Raw genomic sequence first — 17,117 nt, 5'->3', positions numbered from 1 at the left:
GATATCAATAAACAGGTTACAGGATCTATGTAAAAATGTTACTCTGATACAGTGAAGGATAAATTTGGAAAAATCAAATGAAGAAACAGAGTATAAATGGTAGGATACAAAATGATTGAAGGAGGAACAGACTTTGGAATGCATGAGTACAGATCCTTGAAGGTAGTCAGATTCGTAGTTAATAAGAAATTTGCCGTCACTGGCCAAGTCATGGAATGCACTAGTAGGAAGGTCATATTATAACTGTATAAATATCTGTAAGGCCACACTACAGGAACGACATGATTACAATGTGAAAGTTGTTGATGGGATAGATGAAGATGTAGTACGACCTGGAGAGACTTAGCTAAGAGGAAGGAGTTCCCCAGCTGGGCATGTTTTCTCAGTGAACGTGGTAATACACATTTATGCAAGGTGAAGTGGAAGTCCAATTCTCTGAGTAATGAGATAAATAATAAGCAAATGCTTTGAGAGGCTGGTCAAGGATTACATCTGCAGCATGCTAGCACCCAAACTGGACCCTCTACAATTCACCTACCGGCCCAACCAATTGACAGACGGTGCAATAGCCACACCTCTACACAACGTCCTTACACATCTGGAGAAGAAGGATGCTTATGAGAGAATTCTATACTTGGACTGCAGTTCATCGTTCAACACCATAATTCCCCACAGGCTCGACAAGAAGCTCAGAGACCTTAGCCTTCACCCTGCCTTGTGCAGCTGGATCCTGGACTTCCTGTCAGATCGCCAGCAGGTGGTAAGAGTGGGCTCCCTCACCTCTGCCCCCGACCCTCAACACAGGTGACCCTCAGGGCTGTGTACTAAGTCCCCTCCTTTACTCCCTGTATACTGATGACTGTGTCACCACCTGCTAATCTGCTCCAATCTGCTAATTAAATTTGCGGACGACACTACATTGATTGGCCTAATCTCAAACAATAATGAGGTGGCCTACAGGGAAGAAGTCATCTCTCTGACACAGTGGTGTCAAAACAACAGCGCTCTCCCACAATGTCCCAAAAACAAAGGTTCCGTCAGCTTCTTCCACCAGGCCATCAGACTAATTAACTCACGCTGATTTTGACGTTACATTGATTGTTCTATTATTATAAATTACTATGATTGCACATTGCACATTTAGACGGGAGATGTATCGTAAAGATTTTTACTCCTCCTGTATGTGAAGGATGTAAGAAATAAAGTCAATTCAATTGAATAACAAAATGACAGACAAATTGACCAGTACAAAAATTAGATTGGAAGTCTGAGATTTTTATTTATCAAAAGAGTTGGTGGGGTGGTGGGGGTCTGTGGTTAAGAAGAACCAAGTTTAAGAGTAGTATTCATAGATGGTTCTATGGTTCTAGTATTCAACATCTTTTTTACTTGTTTATTCATGGGATGTGGAAATTATTGCTAATTCCAGTATTTAATGATCATCTCTAGCTCTTCCTACACTGAGGATAGGTCTGGGTCAAGTATAAGCTATACTGGTAAAGGTAATTTGATTTCCTTCCTTGAGTGTTTTTTTTTCCAACAAATCCAATCACAATCTAGCTTTTAATTTTAAATTATAGATCATTTACTTGAATTTAAATTCTTGGCTGTCTTGTTGAGCTTAAAACTCATGTTAGTGAACCAATAGTGCAAGCCTCCTTTCTACGCCACTCTCCTCTCCTATCAGACTCTTTCCTCTCCCACCTGGCTTCACCTATCACCTTCTAGCTAGTCGTTCTTCCTCCACCCCCACTCCACTTTATTATTCTGGCATCTTCTCCCTTCCTTTCCAGTCCTGATGAAGGGTCTCAGTCTAAAACATCGACTGTTTATTCTTTTCTGCAGATGCTGTCTGATCTGTTAAGTTCTTTGTGTGTTGCTCTGGATTTGCACAATCTGCAAAATCTCTTGTGCAAAGACCAGTCAGCTGCCAATGTACTTACACAAGGCTGCAAATGATCAAGGATGAATTCCTTGCACTACCTAGCTGCTACGCCAAGCTTGTCCATGAATGTTCCTTGCGAACTCTGTAATAACTTGTGGATCACCTTGAAAGTTTACCTGGCACACTTGTCTGTAAATCCTGCACTTAAAATTATCTTTGGACTGAAATTAACTCAATAAATTCTTTCCTTAAGTTCTCCTTCAAGATTGCGGAGGAACTGCTCCCAGTCATTTCCTGTGGGTTCTGCAGAAACTGATTAAACTGAGGTGAGGCCTGCAGACACGCACAGGAAGTCCTTGAATGGATGCACAGGTGGATTGGTTTGGAACTGGTGCTCATCTTCCATTAGTTACACTGGGCCTCTGAATTCCTGACAAATGGACTGTCAATCACACCCTGAATGCTCATCTTTCATTTGATGGGTTACAGACCAGGAATTCCAAAAAATAAATGTTACATTATTTCAAAGAAACTTTGAGAGCACTGCTGAGTCTCCTCTTTTGTTTATTTGCAGATACCATGGAATTGCTGTGAGAATTGACTTGGGAGATGGTGTAAATTATAGTTCGTTTATTTTCACTATAGTTATGTGGAGGTAGCACTGGTGCCACCTCTCCAGTGCTCTGCTGGGCCTCCTGTCACTACTCCATGACACAGATACATCATGGCTGGTCATTAGCCCATGCCTTGTGCCAGGTTCTTCAAATGTTCTTTTCTCGGGAGGCCAAGGTGTGTTTTGGTGCACTGAAGGTGGTGCTGAATTTCATCGTGATCATCTCATTCACTAACGCACATCAGAGACCATTAACAATCTATGATGAAAATGTGGACCATTTTCATATCTTAAGGAGAACAGACACCTGAGAAAGTGCACAAAAAATGTACATGAAATCATCAGGGGCAAAGAAAGGTTGAACACACTCTGTCTTTTTCCCAGGGAACCGGAACTTAAAACTACAGGGAGGAGGTTTAGGGTGAGAGGTGAAAGATTTGTAAGAGATCGAGAGGTAACTCCTTCATGCAGGGGGTGGTACGTTTATGAAATGAGCTTCCAGAGAGAGTGGTTGAGGAATGGAGGGAGGGAAGGGGTGAGGCAGGTACAAAAATAATATTCAAAGGTACATTTAATATCAGAGTATCTATAGAGTAAACAACCTGAAATTAATCCTCTTCACAGACATCCACAAAACAAAGATTTCTGATAGAACAAAGCCCACCCTACCTCTGCACAAGCAGTATCAAATGCATCAACCTCCCCCACCTCTGCCCGTGCCAGCAGAACCACTGAACCCTCCTCCCCACCCTCTACCATGTGAGGAGCTTCCAGAGAGAGTGGTTGAGGCAGGGAGAGTAAAATTGGATAAGTACCTAGAGGAGTTTAGAGGGGTATTGGCCAAATACATCTAGTTTGGTGGGCACCATGGTTGAGACAGCTGAGCTGAGTCTAAGGACCTTTTTCCACGCCTTATTACTCCATGATTTTCATCCAACGGAAGTATCTTTTCAGTACATGATTGCAAATTGCTGCATAGCATGAAGCTGTTCTGTGAATTTTAACAACTGAGAATTTTACAGATTGCTGGATAATATTGTGGTTGAGTAGCCGATGATAACATCAAACAATATGTAAGAAAAATCAAGCAATAAATAGATGCAATAATGTTTTACAATTACCAAACCAGAATTATGGACTAATCACTTTAATAAATTGCTTCTGAAAATCATTTACCTGACAGTTGTTACTGCACTCAAAGTCTGATTTCCCCGAATTCCTTTCATCATCTAGTTTTATGCAGCTCTCACGTAATAGATAGCAGACTAGCCATTTGTATGCCGCCAATGCAACTGAAAGAAAAGTGTAAATCATTTAGGAAACAACCTTCTCCAGTAAATGCCTTCATTCATCGGAGCTTAATCTATAATTTTCTTCAATAATTCCTTCCTTTAGGTATGTTCTAAGTGTGGAGCAGGGGTTCCCAACTTTTTTTTATGCCATGGACCCCCCCCCCCCATCTGGGGATTGACAGACCCCAGATTGGGAATCCCCGGTGTAGAGTGACACAATGGTCTTAAACTAAATTTGGTATGAATTGTATTCTAGCAGAGCTTAAAGTAGACTCTGCAAGAATATACACGAAGGGCTGTCCGCTAGAAATGATAATAGACCATATCTAAAATGCTCCAATCAAGAGTGAAGTAACCCACTGCATACTTTCATTTTGACCTTTCTAATTTTCTGCGCTCTGATTCAAGAGTGTGCCTTTGCCTTCTGTTACGTTTGATGCACTTTCTTTCACTGTTGAGGCAGAACTGAGCTGGTCAATTCAGTAGCAATCGTGGACATTAAGAAGAAGTCATAATTTGCTTGTATGGGTGTCAGAGATGAGAAGCACTGTTGCAATCAGCAAATTGACTCTTCCCTTCTAGGCCCAATTATGTTCTACATAACCCAATAGTTTGATCTCTGGTTAGAATAATCATCTTTTGTTTGAGCAAGTATAGATTTAATAATAACTATTCCACTAATTTTAAACTAATTTCTCCCCATTTTTCTTACCGCCATATACATTAAGGACAATATTAAAAGGGAAAGAAGCTGATGCTTAAACTCTGTTTCCTGGATGAACCAAGATTCACATATTTTTATCAATGACGTCACAGAGTAGGTAAGAAGAAGTATATGGTCATGGTAGTGGTGCAATGGTTGTTACTGGAGATCCTAACTAATAATCTGAAAAAAAGCTCATATCCCAATACAGCAGCTGTGGAATTTCATTCGCTTAGAAAATCCAATAGAATTGAAAAAACAACAGCGATTGTTAGTAAGGATGACCACAAAACTACCAAGTTATCATTAAATTGTCATTCCCTTTTCCTTTCCAGTCCTGAAGAAGAATCTAGGCCTGAAAGGCCAGTGGTTTTTTCTTTCATTTCCATGGATGCTGCATGACCTGCTGAGTTCCTCCAGCAAATCCAGCTTTGCTTTGGATTTCCAGCATCTGCAGATCTTCTTGTTTTTAAAATCATCATTAAAACCCGGCTGATTCACGAGTGCCCTTCAGGGACAAAGATGCATCACCCTTTTCTCAACCATGCCACAATATAACTCCACACTCATGGAAACGCTTTAAAATGGTCTCTAAAAATGGCAGAGCAATCCGTTCTGTTGAAGGGGTAATTAAGGACGAACAATGAGTACAGGTATTAACATAGATACCCTTATCGTGAAACTGGAGGAATTGACGCAGACGCATAAAATCTATTTTCTGAATGTTTTAATATTTATGTGCCCATATCCAGTATAAATCCTGCTTATTGTTCAATGGACTGGGAGACCTCTGGCATGGCACTATTTGTCTAAGCGAAGGTGCTGTTTATTTAGCTTTACTTGTGCACTTGATGACATCAATGTAGACAACAATCATGTGTGCCTTCATGACAGAAATTGTACCAACTATGAGTGACAACAGAAGAGGCACCAATTTCTTCAGCACACCCAAAATGCTGGTGGAACACAGCAGGCCAGGCAGCATCTATAAGGAGAAGCACTGTCGACGTTTCGGGCCGAGACCCTTTGTCAGGGCCAATTTCTTCAGCAGGTCACCTTCTAGACGCAGGCTAAACGGTTCCTGCCAAGGGTTCCGCCACAGCCACGTTTCTGCCCTGCACAGTGTACATGGGCAACACTGAAAGATCACAACCACATTGGAGATTTCACTTCAGGGCAAGATGTTTTAGTCACTGGTCCCTTTTAGGTCTTGTACTTCAGAGTGGCACTTCTGGCATGACAGCCTATCAGGCCAGGCCATCACATGTCTAATCCCACAAATCCGCAGTGTCTCCATTTCCCCTCTTTGGTTTCTCTTTGTCTTCATTGTCTTTAAGGTATTATTCAATGTTGCATGGAAAACATACCACAACCATTTGATTTGCTTCCTTGACTTCAGTTCACAAGTGTTGCGAGTTACACATTAGGAAGCATGAAGGCAGTAATTTAATAAAAATAATATAGGTGAACAATCACAATATGGTGGTTAGGACAACGCTTTACAGTACAGATGACCTGGGTTCAATCCCCAACGCTCCCTGTAAGGGGTCTGTACGTTCTCCCCATGGCTGTGTGGGTTTCCTCCCACAGTCCAAAAACATACCGGTTGGTAGGTTAATCGGTCATTGTAAATTACCCCGTGATTAGGCTAGGATTAAATCGGGGGATTTCTTGGTGGTATGGCTCAAAGGGCTGGAAGGGCCTAATCAATAAACAAATAAATAAACAAACAATATTATAAGGGGAAATGTCACCACTGTAACAAATTTTGCCTGGGCCACACATAACCTTTAAGGGTAAATATATCATTGGTTTAGTGCTTTAAGAATGAGTGAAGACCAATTTGCATGTGATTAACAAGCCCTGAAACACGCTTAAACTATATTAGCTCTGTTTTGATCTATGAAAAAGTAAATAAAAATAAGTAGAACAGAATTGTAAACATAAACATAGCCTAAAAATTCAGAAAATTATTTCTTTGACAAACACTAAAAACTAAACCGACTGATTTTAATATTAAAGAGTATTTGGTCATCCAACGAGAGCTTGTTTGAAACGTTGAGGACCACACACCAGAAAGTGATAAGATATTCTGAAAATCATAGTTACTATACCTAACAAAGTCTTACAATGGGGCCTGACTTTGAGTGACTTTTTCATTAGGTGACTTTTAACTTTTCTGGCTCATTAAACATCACCAGAATTTCTAAGCAACAATGAACACAAAAGGTCAGGATCAAACATGTTAAAATGTACGTGAAAATGTGCTGCCGTCCTCCTTTACTGAGAACATATGTCTCATGATAACTTCATTCCAATGATGGCTCGCTGGCCTAAAACGTTTTTCTCTCCATTGATCTGCTAAGTATTACAAGTAGCTCAGATTTCCAGCATCTGCAGTTTTATTTTGCTTTTGAACTTTAATTGTTATTACAGACTAGGCGATTTATTGCTTCTCCACACAGAAAATAGTTTTTCATATTACTGCAAGTTACTGACACGAGTGTGCACTTCCACACATGATAAGAGTTCTAGCTTTAAATTGTGGGGAGCTTGTGAGCTTAGCACAACATAGATAGTAGTGACTACCTAAACAAAAATGGTACTGTTGAGGACTCCCACTATAAGTTTCACTCTCACCATCTCAAAAGAAAGCAGACAATATTTTAAAGCACAAATAAAGATTATTTACTCCAAATCTAAAATATAGTTTTTGTCTAAGAGGCAAGAAGGGCATTTACACTGCAGAGCTGTTGGCTGCATTTCATGATCAGAAATGTATACGGGCCATTGCTAATCAATGTATTGGAAGTTAATGGGGCAGATTTTGCTGGACCTGCTGTATTACCCAAAAGTGTTCTCTGTGCTACCCACGGACCCACACTCAGTTCCAAATGGCAAAGGATGAACCTCATGATCTTTTCAATCCTTGAATGCACGGGGAGCTAGCAGAATGGTGTGGCTTTGGTAGAATGGTTTTGGTAGACATCAACACTTTTTGTGCAGTTTTTAAAATTAGTTTTAAATAGCACAAACATGCAGAGACTTTTAAAAACTTGTGAAAAAATTCTTTCTGGAAAAGTTTATTAAATACATAAGATAACACAGCACAGAAATATTTAAGGAAATGCTTATGAACATAAAAGAAAGCAAGAAGAAAACAAACAAGACACACAAAATGCTGGTGGAACACAGCAGGCCAGGCAGCATCTATAGGGAGAAGCACTGTCGACGTTTTGGGCCGAGACCCTTCGTCAGGACTAACTGAAAGGAAAGATAGTAGGAGATTTGAAAGTAGTGGGGGGAGGGGGAAATGCAAAATGATAGGAGTAGACCGGAGGGGGTGGGATGAAGCTGAGAGCCGGAAAGGTGATTGGCAAAAGGGATACAGAGCTGGAGAAGGGAAAGGATCATAAGATGGGAGGCCTAGGGAGAAAGAAAGGGGGAGGGGAGAACCAGATGGAGATGGAGAACAGGCAGAGTGATGGACAGAGAAAGAAAAAAAGGGGAGAGAGGAAAAATAAATAAATCAGGGATGGGGTAAGAAGGGGAAGAGGGGCATTAACAGGAGTTAAAGAAGTCAATGTTCATGCCATCAGGTTGGAGGCTACCCAGCTGGTACATGTGTTGTTCCTCCAACCTGAGTGTGGCTTCATCTTGACAGTAGAGGAGGCCATGGATAGACATATCAGAATGGGAATGAGATGTGGAATTAAAATATGTGGCCACTGGGAGATCCTGCTTTCTCTGGCGGACAGAGCGTAGGTGTTTAGCGAAACGGTCTCCCAGTCTGCGTCGGGTCTCACCAATATATAAAAGGCCACACCGGGAGCACTGGATGCAGTATACCACACCAGCCGACTCACAGGTGAAGTGTTGCCTCACCTGGAAGGACTGTCTGGGGCCCTGAATGGTGGTGAGGAAGGAAGTGTAAGGGCAGGTGTCGCACTTGTTCTGCTTACAAGGACAAATGCCAGGAGGGAGATCGGTGAGAAGGGATGGTGGGGGGGTGGGGGGAAGCAAATGGACAAGGTAATTGTGTCGGGAGTGATCCCTGCGGAAAACAGTTTCCTGTCCTGAACGGCAAGACTAAAATCCCTAATGAAATTGGTGGGGTGTCAGTCCCACTGGGACATTCCTGTCCCTGAGTTTCAGTGAAGCCCAATGTACACTCGAAGAGCAGCACATCACTGATCATCTGCATACAGTACAGGCCTTGGATTTAATACCGAATTTAACAATTTTATGTAACTTTTTCTTAATCTCTTCAGAGACCGCTTCAGCTTTCAGTTGTAATTTGTTTCCTTGCAACTTTTGCTCTTCAATTGCCAATTTTTAAAGTATATACTACCTTAAAGAGTTTGTTTAAAAAAACAGACAAGTGAAGTACTTCACTGAAATTTAAAAAGCCTTTGTGCACATGCATACAGTTTCATTAGAAACGATAAATACATACTTTATAAACACGCTGATGTTGCCACCCAAAGGAATTGTCCTAATACTCTGCTCATCTGCTATTTCTCTTCACTTTCCCTGCCAATGTTGGTAATCGTCCAACAACAGCATTGTGACAAAGTTTACGAAACCCTTTTTAAATCAAATAACATTTTAGTCATCATAAAGTAGTAGAAGGTGGGGCCTCAAGATGTTTAGTTTCTCATATCAAACTTTCAAACAATGTTACTAACAACAGGCATAAAACTTCCTCCATGAAACTGGGCGGGCACAAGGAACCCAAGAAGGTTACGTGTTTCTACAATTGTATTAAGTCTGTGAACTCACTACTCGTTTCACCATTGCTTGAATTGACAAAAAGCAGAAAGATAAATCAGAGGCACAGACAAGTAATGTATTCATAATGCCTTGGAGTCCTGATGATCTAATCCTCACGATGTTAGCTCACAAGTCCACATACAGAAGGAACGCATTTGTAACAAGGAGATAAACTTCAAGGCAAAAACAACTAGTGCCGTGCTCAGAAAGAAATGCAACTGCTGAGATGATCAGTTACCTCATCCCCCTCTTGGCTTGCTGGTGTTTTAATGGTAGAGACTCTTTACCTTTCTGCATCATCTCTCTGTCTCCTATGTTTCAGTTTATAAGGTCCATACTCAAGGCGTAAAACAGAAGCTGCAGAGACGTGGTATCAGACCCCCTCTACAGATATCTAAAGCTGTAGAAGTGAACGTTTTAGTTGCTAACATTATATAAAAATATTTATGATATATTTAAAACAGTTTGCAGGATGTGTGAGTTCCGGCTCGGCACTAGCTAAAGCACATGTCTATACCTGGGCTGTTGGCAGAGTCTAAGACAACTATTTCCTTCTTAAAATACCTAAAGGATGGCAATAAGTCACTTGTTGGTATTTACTTTATTAATTATATAAAACTGCTGGACTAAGGTGAATGAGGAATAGGAATAATGTGCACTATTTCTGTAATAATGACATGATAAAGTAAGACAATACGACATAGGAGCAGAATTAGACTATTTGGTCCACACAGTCTGCTCCGTTATTCCTTCATGGCTGATTTATTATCCTTCTCAATCCCATTCTCCTGCCTTAGAAACCTAGAAAACCTACAGCACAATACAGGCCTTTCGGCCCACAATGCTGTGCTGAACATGAACTTACTTTTGAAATTACCTCAGGTTACCCAGAGCCCTCTGTTTTCTAAGCTCCAAGTACTTGTTCACGAGTCTCTTAAAAGACTCTATTGTATCCGCCTCCATCACTGCTGCCGGCAGCCCATTCCATGCACTCACCACTCTCTGCGTAAAAAAAACTTAACCCTGACATCTCCTCTGTACCTACTTCCAAGCACTTTAAAACTGTGCCCTCTCGTGCTAGCCATTTCAGCCCTGGGAAAAAGCCTCTGACTATCCACACGATCAATGCCTCTCATCATCTTATACACCTCTGCGAGGTCACCTCTCATCCTCCATCACTCCAAGGAGAAAAGGCCAAGTTCACTCAACCTATTCTCATAAGGCATGCTCCCCAATCCAGGCAACATTCTTGTAATTCTCCTCTGCACCCTCTTTATGGTTTCTACGTCCTTCCTGTAGTGAGGTGACCAGAACTGAGCACAGTACTCCAAGTGGGGTCTGACCAGGGTCCTATATAGCTGCAACATTATCTCTTGGCTCTTGAACTCAATCCCATGATTGATGAAGGCCAATGCATCGTAAGCCTTCTTAACCACAGAGTCAACCTGCACAGCAGCTTTGAGTGTCCTATGGACTTGGACCCCAAGATCCCTCTGATCCTCCGCACTGCCAGGAGTCTTACCATTAATACTATATTCTGCAATCGTTCGGAAATTCTTGCATCGCCATTGACGATGCAATTATCACTGCCAGAGGCTCAACAATCTCCTCCCTCGCCGCCCACAGTAGCCTGGGGTACATCTCGTCTGGCTTTCTTCCCATAACCTTTGACACCCTGAATAATCAAGAACTTATTAACCATCACTTTAAATATACTCAATGACTTGGCCTCCATATCTGTCTGTGGCAATGAATTCTACAGATTCAACACTCTCTGGCTAAAGAAATTCTTCCTCATCTCTGTTCAGAATTGACAACTCTCTATTCCGAGGCTGTGCCCTCTGATCAGAGAGTCATCCACTATAGGAAACATCCTCTCCACATCTAGTATTTTTGGCCTTTCAATGTTTGATAGATTTTAATAAGTTACCCCTTCATTCTTCTAAGCTCTGGTAACTACAGGCCCGGAGTCATCAAACGCTCCTCATACATTAATCCACTCATTTCTGGCATCGTTCTTGTGAATCTCTTCTGGACCGTCTCCAATGCCAGTACATCTTTTCTTAGATAAAGAGCCAAAACTGCTCACAGTACACCAAGTGCAGTCGACCAATATGCCTCAGGATTACATCCTTGTTTGTGTATTCTAATCCTCTTAAAATTAATGATAACAATGCATTCCCCTTCCTTACCATCAACTCAGCATGCAAATTAACCCTCAGGGAATCTTGCACAAGGACTCCCATGTCCTGTTGCACCTCTGTTTTCTTTTGAATTTTCTCCCTGTTTAGAAAATAATCTACACCATTATTCCTTCTACCAAACTGCATGGCTGTACACTTCCCTACACTAAATTCTACCTGCCACTTCCTTGTCCATTCTGCTAATCTGTCCAAGTCATTGTACAGGCACTCTGCTTCCTCAACTCTACCTGCCTCTCCACTTACCTTTGTATAGACTGCCAACTTGGCCACAAAGTCATCAATTCTGTCATCCAAATCGATGACATATAATGTGAAAAGAATCAGTTCCAATACCAAATCCTGTGGAACACCACTTGTCACCAATAGCCAACCCAAATAGGTTCATTTATTCCTACTCTTTGCCTCCTGTCAGTCAGCGGATCTTCAATCCATGCTGCATCTTCCCTGTAATACCAGGGGCTCTGATCTTTTTAAGCAGCCACATGTGCAGCACCTTGTCAAAGACATTCTGAAAAACCAAGTAGACAACATACTGACTCTCTTTTGTCTATCCTGCCTGTTATTTCCTCAAAGAATTCCAACAGATTTGTCAGCCAAGATTTCCCCTTAAGGAAACTATGATGATTTTGGCCTACGTTATCACATGCCTTCAAGTACCCCAAAACGTCATCCTTAACAATGAACTTCAACATCTTCTAACCAGTGGAGTCAGGATAACTGGCCTATAATTTCCTTTCTTCTGCCTCCCTCCCTTCTTGAAGAGTGGTCCCCCGGAACCATTCCAGAATCACGTGATTCTTGAAATTTCATCTACAGCTTTCTGAACCCTGGGGTGTAGTCTAACTGATCCAGATGACTTATTTACCCTCAGACCTTTCAGCTTCTGAACCTTACTAATCTTAGTAAGACTAACAACACTTACTTCCATCCCGACACTTTTGAATTTCTGGCATACTGTTAATGTCTTCCGCAGTGAAGAGTGACGCAAAGTTCTACAATTTCCTTGTGCCCCATTACTACCTCTCTTAGGGTCACTTTCCAGCAGTCTGATATCTACTCTCATCTCTCTTTTACCCTTTATACTGCATATCTGGAAAACCTTTTGATGTCCTCTTTTATATTACTGGCTAGCTTACCTTCACACAAGCGGTGATTGATAAGTTTGTGGCCTAAGGTAGAAGGAGTCAATTTTAGAAAACCTAGCACATTTATTTTTCCTACATGTACACACTTAGTCCAGCGGTCATGGAGCATACAGATCCCTTCTTTCTAGAAGTGGTCCACAGCATGGGGTGATTGATAAGTTTGTGGCCTTAGGTAGAAGGAAATGAGTTATTCACTTCAAACACTCTGCATTTTCACTCAAAGAAGTGAACTGCACATGCAAGTAATGAGAGCTGTATAACTTCTACCTTAAGCTATGAACTTATCAAACACCACCTGGAGGTCCAAGATGCTCTCGTTACATGCACGTGCAGTTCAACTCTTTAAGTGAAAATGCAGAAAGTTTGAAGTTAATAACTCATCTCCTTCTACTTTAGGCCACGAACCTTGTCAATTAGGAGCTGCAGCTGGATACAGATGCAGTCATCAGGGAGTCTGTCAGGTACCCAGAAATACAATCTCACAGGAGGGGCATTTCACTTCCTGAGCTACCATCCTGCCTACACCTGTTATACTTCTAACTTCTCAGACTTAAGTTTCCACCTGTGCCTGCTGAACCAAAGCTTGGCCACCCTGACAATGCCCACTCACACAGAGGCCTCTCCTTAATGGCTGCTCCACTCACACCTCACTTTTTACTGCTCCCTGCCAACAGCCTCGGAGGTCATTATCATTGCAGCCCGCCAAAAAGTTCCAGAAGGCTCTGAGCTCTTTTTAAACCTCACCAACCAATGACTGATGTGTTGAGAGCATTCAAATAGACCCCAAGAGATTTTAGTCAAGTTAAAACTGATGTCATCTGAATGAAACTTAAACACTTCACCACAGGGGACCTTAAAACTCAAGATATCTATTTCCAACTTGTCTCAGACCAGCAGTGCAAAGCATGAACTACAACCACTGGGGAAAGAAATATTTTCATTACTAAGCATTTCAATAGCATAAACATATTTAAAACATTGAAATGCATATGCATTACCATGTCTCTGCAAATAGATCCTTTTTTCCCTCCCATTGTTTGTGAGTATTTATTGGCCCAGAAAATCTTCTGCTCCAACTTTGTTATGTTAATAACTGTGGCATTAACGCTGTTTGAAAATGCGGCACAAGGCTCACAAATCCCTTCTCAATCCTCTTACGTAAGTACAAGCATTTTTTATTCCTTATATGTTCTCATATGTCAACCATCTAAAGCAAAGTTGTGCAGTCGTCAGCATTCAGCAGTGCAGCTTAAAGGAACCATACAATAGTCACACTCCTACGCACCACGAATGCAACTGTTAACCATTATTCAGGATTGGAAAATGGATGTAAGAGAGAGGAGAGTGAAGCAAGTGTGCTCCCAGATTCCCCAGTAGGACTCTGGAAATAGGTACGGAGCAGATTCCCACCAGGAGAGAGGTTCCACGTGTCAGGGTGCCTCGAGGTCATTCAGAGTGACAGGCAAGAACCGATGACCAAGAGTGGCACACGGTTGCTGGTTATGAGTGGGACCTTCTTCACCTAGAGAGCAGAAAGCATTGTCCGAGAGGTGGTTCGAAGATGGGTTCCTGGCAGCATTTAAGAAATTCTAAGATGAACACTTAGGCAGGGAAGTCTTTGGACCAAGGGCTGGGCAGTGCGGTGGCTAAGGAAGGCACCCACTGGTTACCATAGACAAGTTGGGCTGAACGGTCAGTTTCTGTGCTGTATGACTCCACCAAGAAACAAAGCAGATTTAGAGATGACATAACTTTATAAAATAAATGAAAGTGGGAACTCTACTCTCAACACCAGCTACTCACATCCCTTGGTCAAAAAGAATTAGTCAGCTCCATCGTGGGCACCAGCCTCCATAGTACCCGGGGCATCTTCAAGGAGCAGTGCCTCAAAAAGGCATCACCCATCAATGAGGACCCCCGTCACCCAGGTCATGCCTTGTTCTCATTGTTACCATCAGGAAGGAGTTACAGAATTAGGTTTATTATCATCAGCATGCAACGTGAAATTTGTTAACCAAGCAGCAGCAGTTTGATGCAATACATAATTTAGAAGAGAAAAGCAAACAAATAAATAATAATAAAAAAGTAAGTAAATCAATTACATATATTAAATAGATTAAAACATGCAAACAGAAATACTATATTAATAAAGTGAGGCAGTGTCCTAAGATTCAATGTCCATTTAGGAATCGATGGCATAGGGGAAGAAGCTGTTCTTGAATCACTGAGTGTGTGCCTTCAGGCTTCTGTACCTCCTACCTGATGGTAACAGTGAGAAGAGGGCATGCCCTGGGTGCTGGAGGTACTTAATAATGGACGCTGCCTTTCTGAGACACTGCTCCTTAAAGATGTCCTGGGTACTCTGTAGGGCTAATACCCATGATGGAGCTGACTAGATTTACAACCCTCTTTTCGGTCCTGAACAGCAGCCCCCCATACCAGACAGTGATGCAGCCTGTCAGAATACTCTCCATGATACATCTATAGAAGTTTTTGAGTGTATTTATTGACATGCCAAATCTCTTCAAACTCCTAATAAAGTATAGCTGCTGTCTTGCCTTCTTTATAACTACACCAATATGTTGGAACCAGGTTAGATCCTCAGAGATCTTGACACCCAGGAACTTGAAACTGCTCACTCTCTCTACTTCCGATCCCTCTATGAGGATTGGTATGTGTTCCTTCTTCTTACCCTTCCTGAAGTCAACAATCAGCTCTTTCGTCTTACTGATGTTGAGTGCCAGGTTGTTGCTGCAGCACCACTCCACTTGTTGGCATATCTCACTCCTGTACGTCCTCTCATCATCACCTGAGATTCTACCAACAATGGTTGTATCATCAGCAAATTTATAGATGGTATTTGAGCTATGCCTAGCCACACGGACATGTGTATACAGAGAGTAGAGCAGTGGGCTGAAGTGTGCCGGTGTTGATTGTCAGCGAGAAGGATATGTTATCACCAATCCACACAGATTGTGGTCTTCCAGATGGGAAGTCGAGGATCCAATTGCAGAGGGAGGTACAGAGGCCCAGGTTCTGCAACTTCTCAATCAGAATTGTGAGAATGATGGCATTAAATGCTGAGCTATAGCCGATGAACAGCACCCTGACATAGAAAGGCTGAGGGCACACACTCAGTGATTCAGAAACAGCTTCTTCCCCTCTGCCATCAGATTTCTGAATAGACATTGAACCCACGAACACAAATCCCTACTTTTATTTCTAATTCTGCACTACTTATTTAATTCAACGTTTAATTTACATTTCCCCCCTCTATAATGCTTTGTCCTGCTGTAAAGACAACAAATTTCATGGCAAATGCCAGTGATGTTAAAATGATTCTGATGATTCACCTCCAGTTTGCCTTCCCTCCAAACCGACTGACAGAGGACATTGATATTTTTTCCAGCTTTGCTCCTTCCCTTACCTTCACCAACTAAAATAAAGCCACAGGTACTCCCTTATTTTGCTTTTCCCTCACACAGGTATCCTATCAGAGGTTTTTCCAAACCTTCGGTGATAAACACAGCTTTGGCAGCAGGCAAGTTGCCGTGGGAGGGGGGGGCAGGGATCTCACCTGATATCAAAGTAGACTTTGCTGGAGCAGCCTGTGTCACGGTCAAGTTCATTGTCATGGGCACGCACACAGGGTACAGGAGCCATGAAAATGAGCCCTTTGCATCATCAGCACAGTGCATTGGAAACGCAACAAAGTTCGCATAGACTTGATTTAACATCAGTTATACGTAACTTACCGAACAAAATCAACATAATGCCATCATTGCAAGTAGAAGTAATGAGGGTTAAAAGAACTGCTGAGGACTTTGCCTGTGTTCCACTGAAAGGAAGAGTGGCGCATGGATGAGCAACCAGTCATCCTGGGGTATTGAAAGCTCTCACCAATAACAGACATTTATATGCTGGTTGCTTACTGCTGCACAATCCCACGGATCTACTATTATTCCCAACAGAGCAATTCAAAGCTTCAAAGTATATTGCAACACACTCAAACTGCTGGAGGAAGTCAGCAGGTCAGGCAGCATCTACGGAAAAGAGTAAACAGTTGATGTTTTGCCTCAGGACCCTTCTTCAGGACTTTAAAGTACATCTATTATCAAAGTATGCAGCATACAAGCCTGAGATTTGTCTTCCCACAGACAGCCACAAAACAAAGAAAACCATGGAACCCATTCAAAGTAAAGCATTAGACAGATAGATAGATAGAAAATTTAGTGATCCCAAAGAAAATTACAGTGTCACAGTAGCATTACAAGTGCACAGATATGCAAATATTAGAAGAGAAGTAAAAAAGAATAAAAAATAAATTATCTCAAATATTCTAATGGGGGGGGGGGGGTTACCACTTCACTGGTTATAGATTGACTCATTATAGAACCTAATGGCCCAGGGCAAGAATGACCTCATATCGCACTCTGTGGAGCAGCACACTTGTCTTAGTCTATTAGTAAAACTGTTCCTCTGTTCAGCCAAGCCGGCATGCA

General features: G+C 41.9%; 1 protein-coding gene across 4 annotated transcripts in view; it reads right to left on the bottom strand.

The window, feature by feature from the left end:
- acox3 (acyl-CoA oxidase 3, pristanoyl) overlaps positions 1-17,117 on the bottom strand; it is a 149,137-nt gene that overhangs the window by 32,506 nt on the left and 99,514 nt on the right. For all 4 annotated transcript variants that reach the window (XM_059964889.1, XM_059964891.1, XM_059964888.1 and 1 more), the window contains one exon: positions 3,675-3,790. In XM_059964889.1, coding sequence (XP_059820872.1) covers positions 3,675-3,790 — 116 coding nt within the window. The remainder of the gene's footprint in view (positions 1-3,674; positions 3,791-17,117) is intronic.

This window comes from Hypanus sabinus, chromosome 3 (assembly GCF_030144855.1).
Source record: "Hypanus sabinus isolate sHypSab1 chromosome 3, sHypSab1.hap1, whole genome shotgun sequence".
NCBI lineage: Eukaryota > Metazoa > Chordata > Chondrichthyes > Myliobatiformes > Dasyatidae > Hypanus > Hypanus sabinus.
The sequence above is the reverse complement of the archived record's forward strand: the minus strand, read 5'-3'. Positions and strand labels throughout refer to the sequence as shown.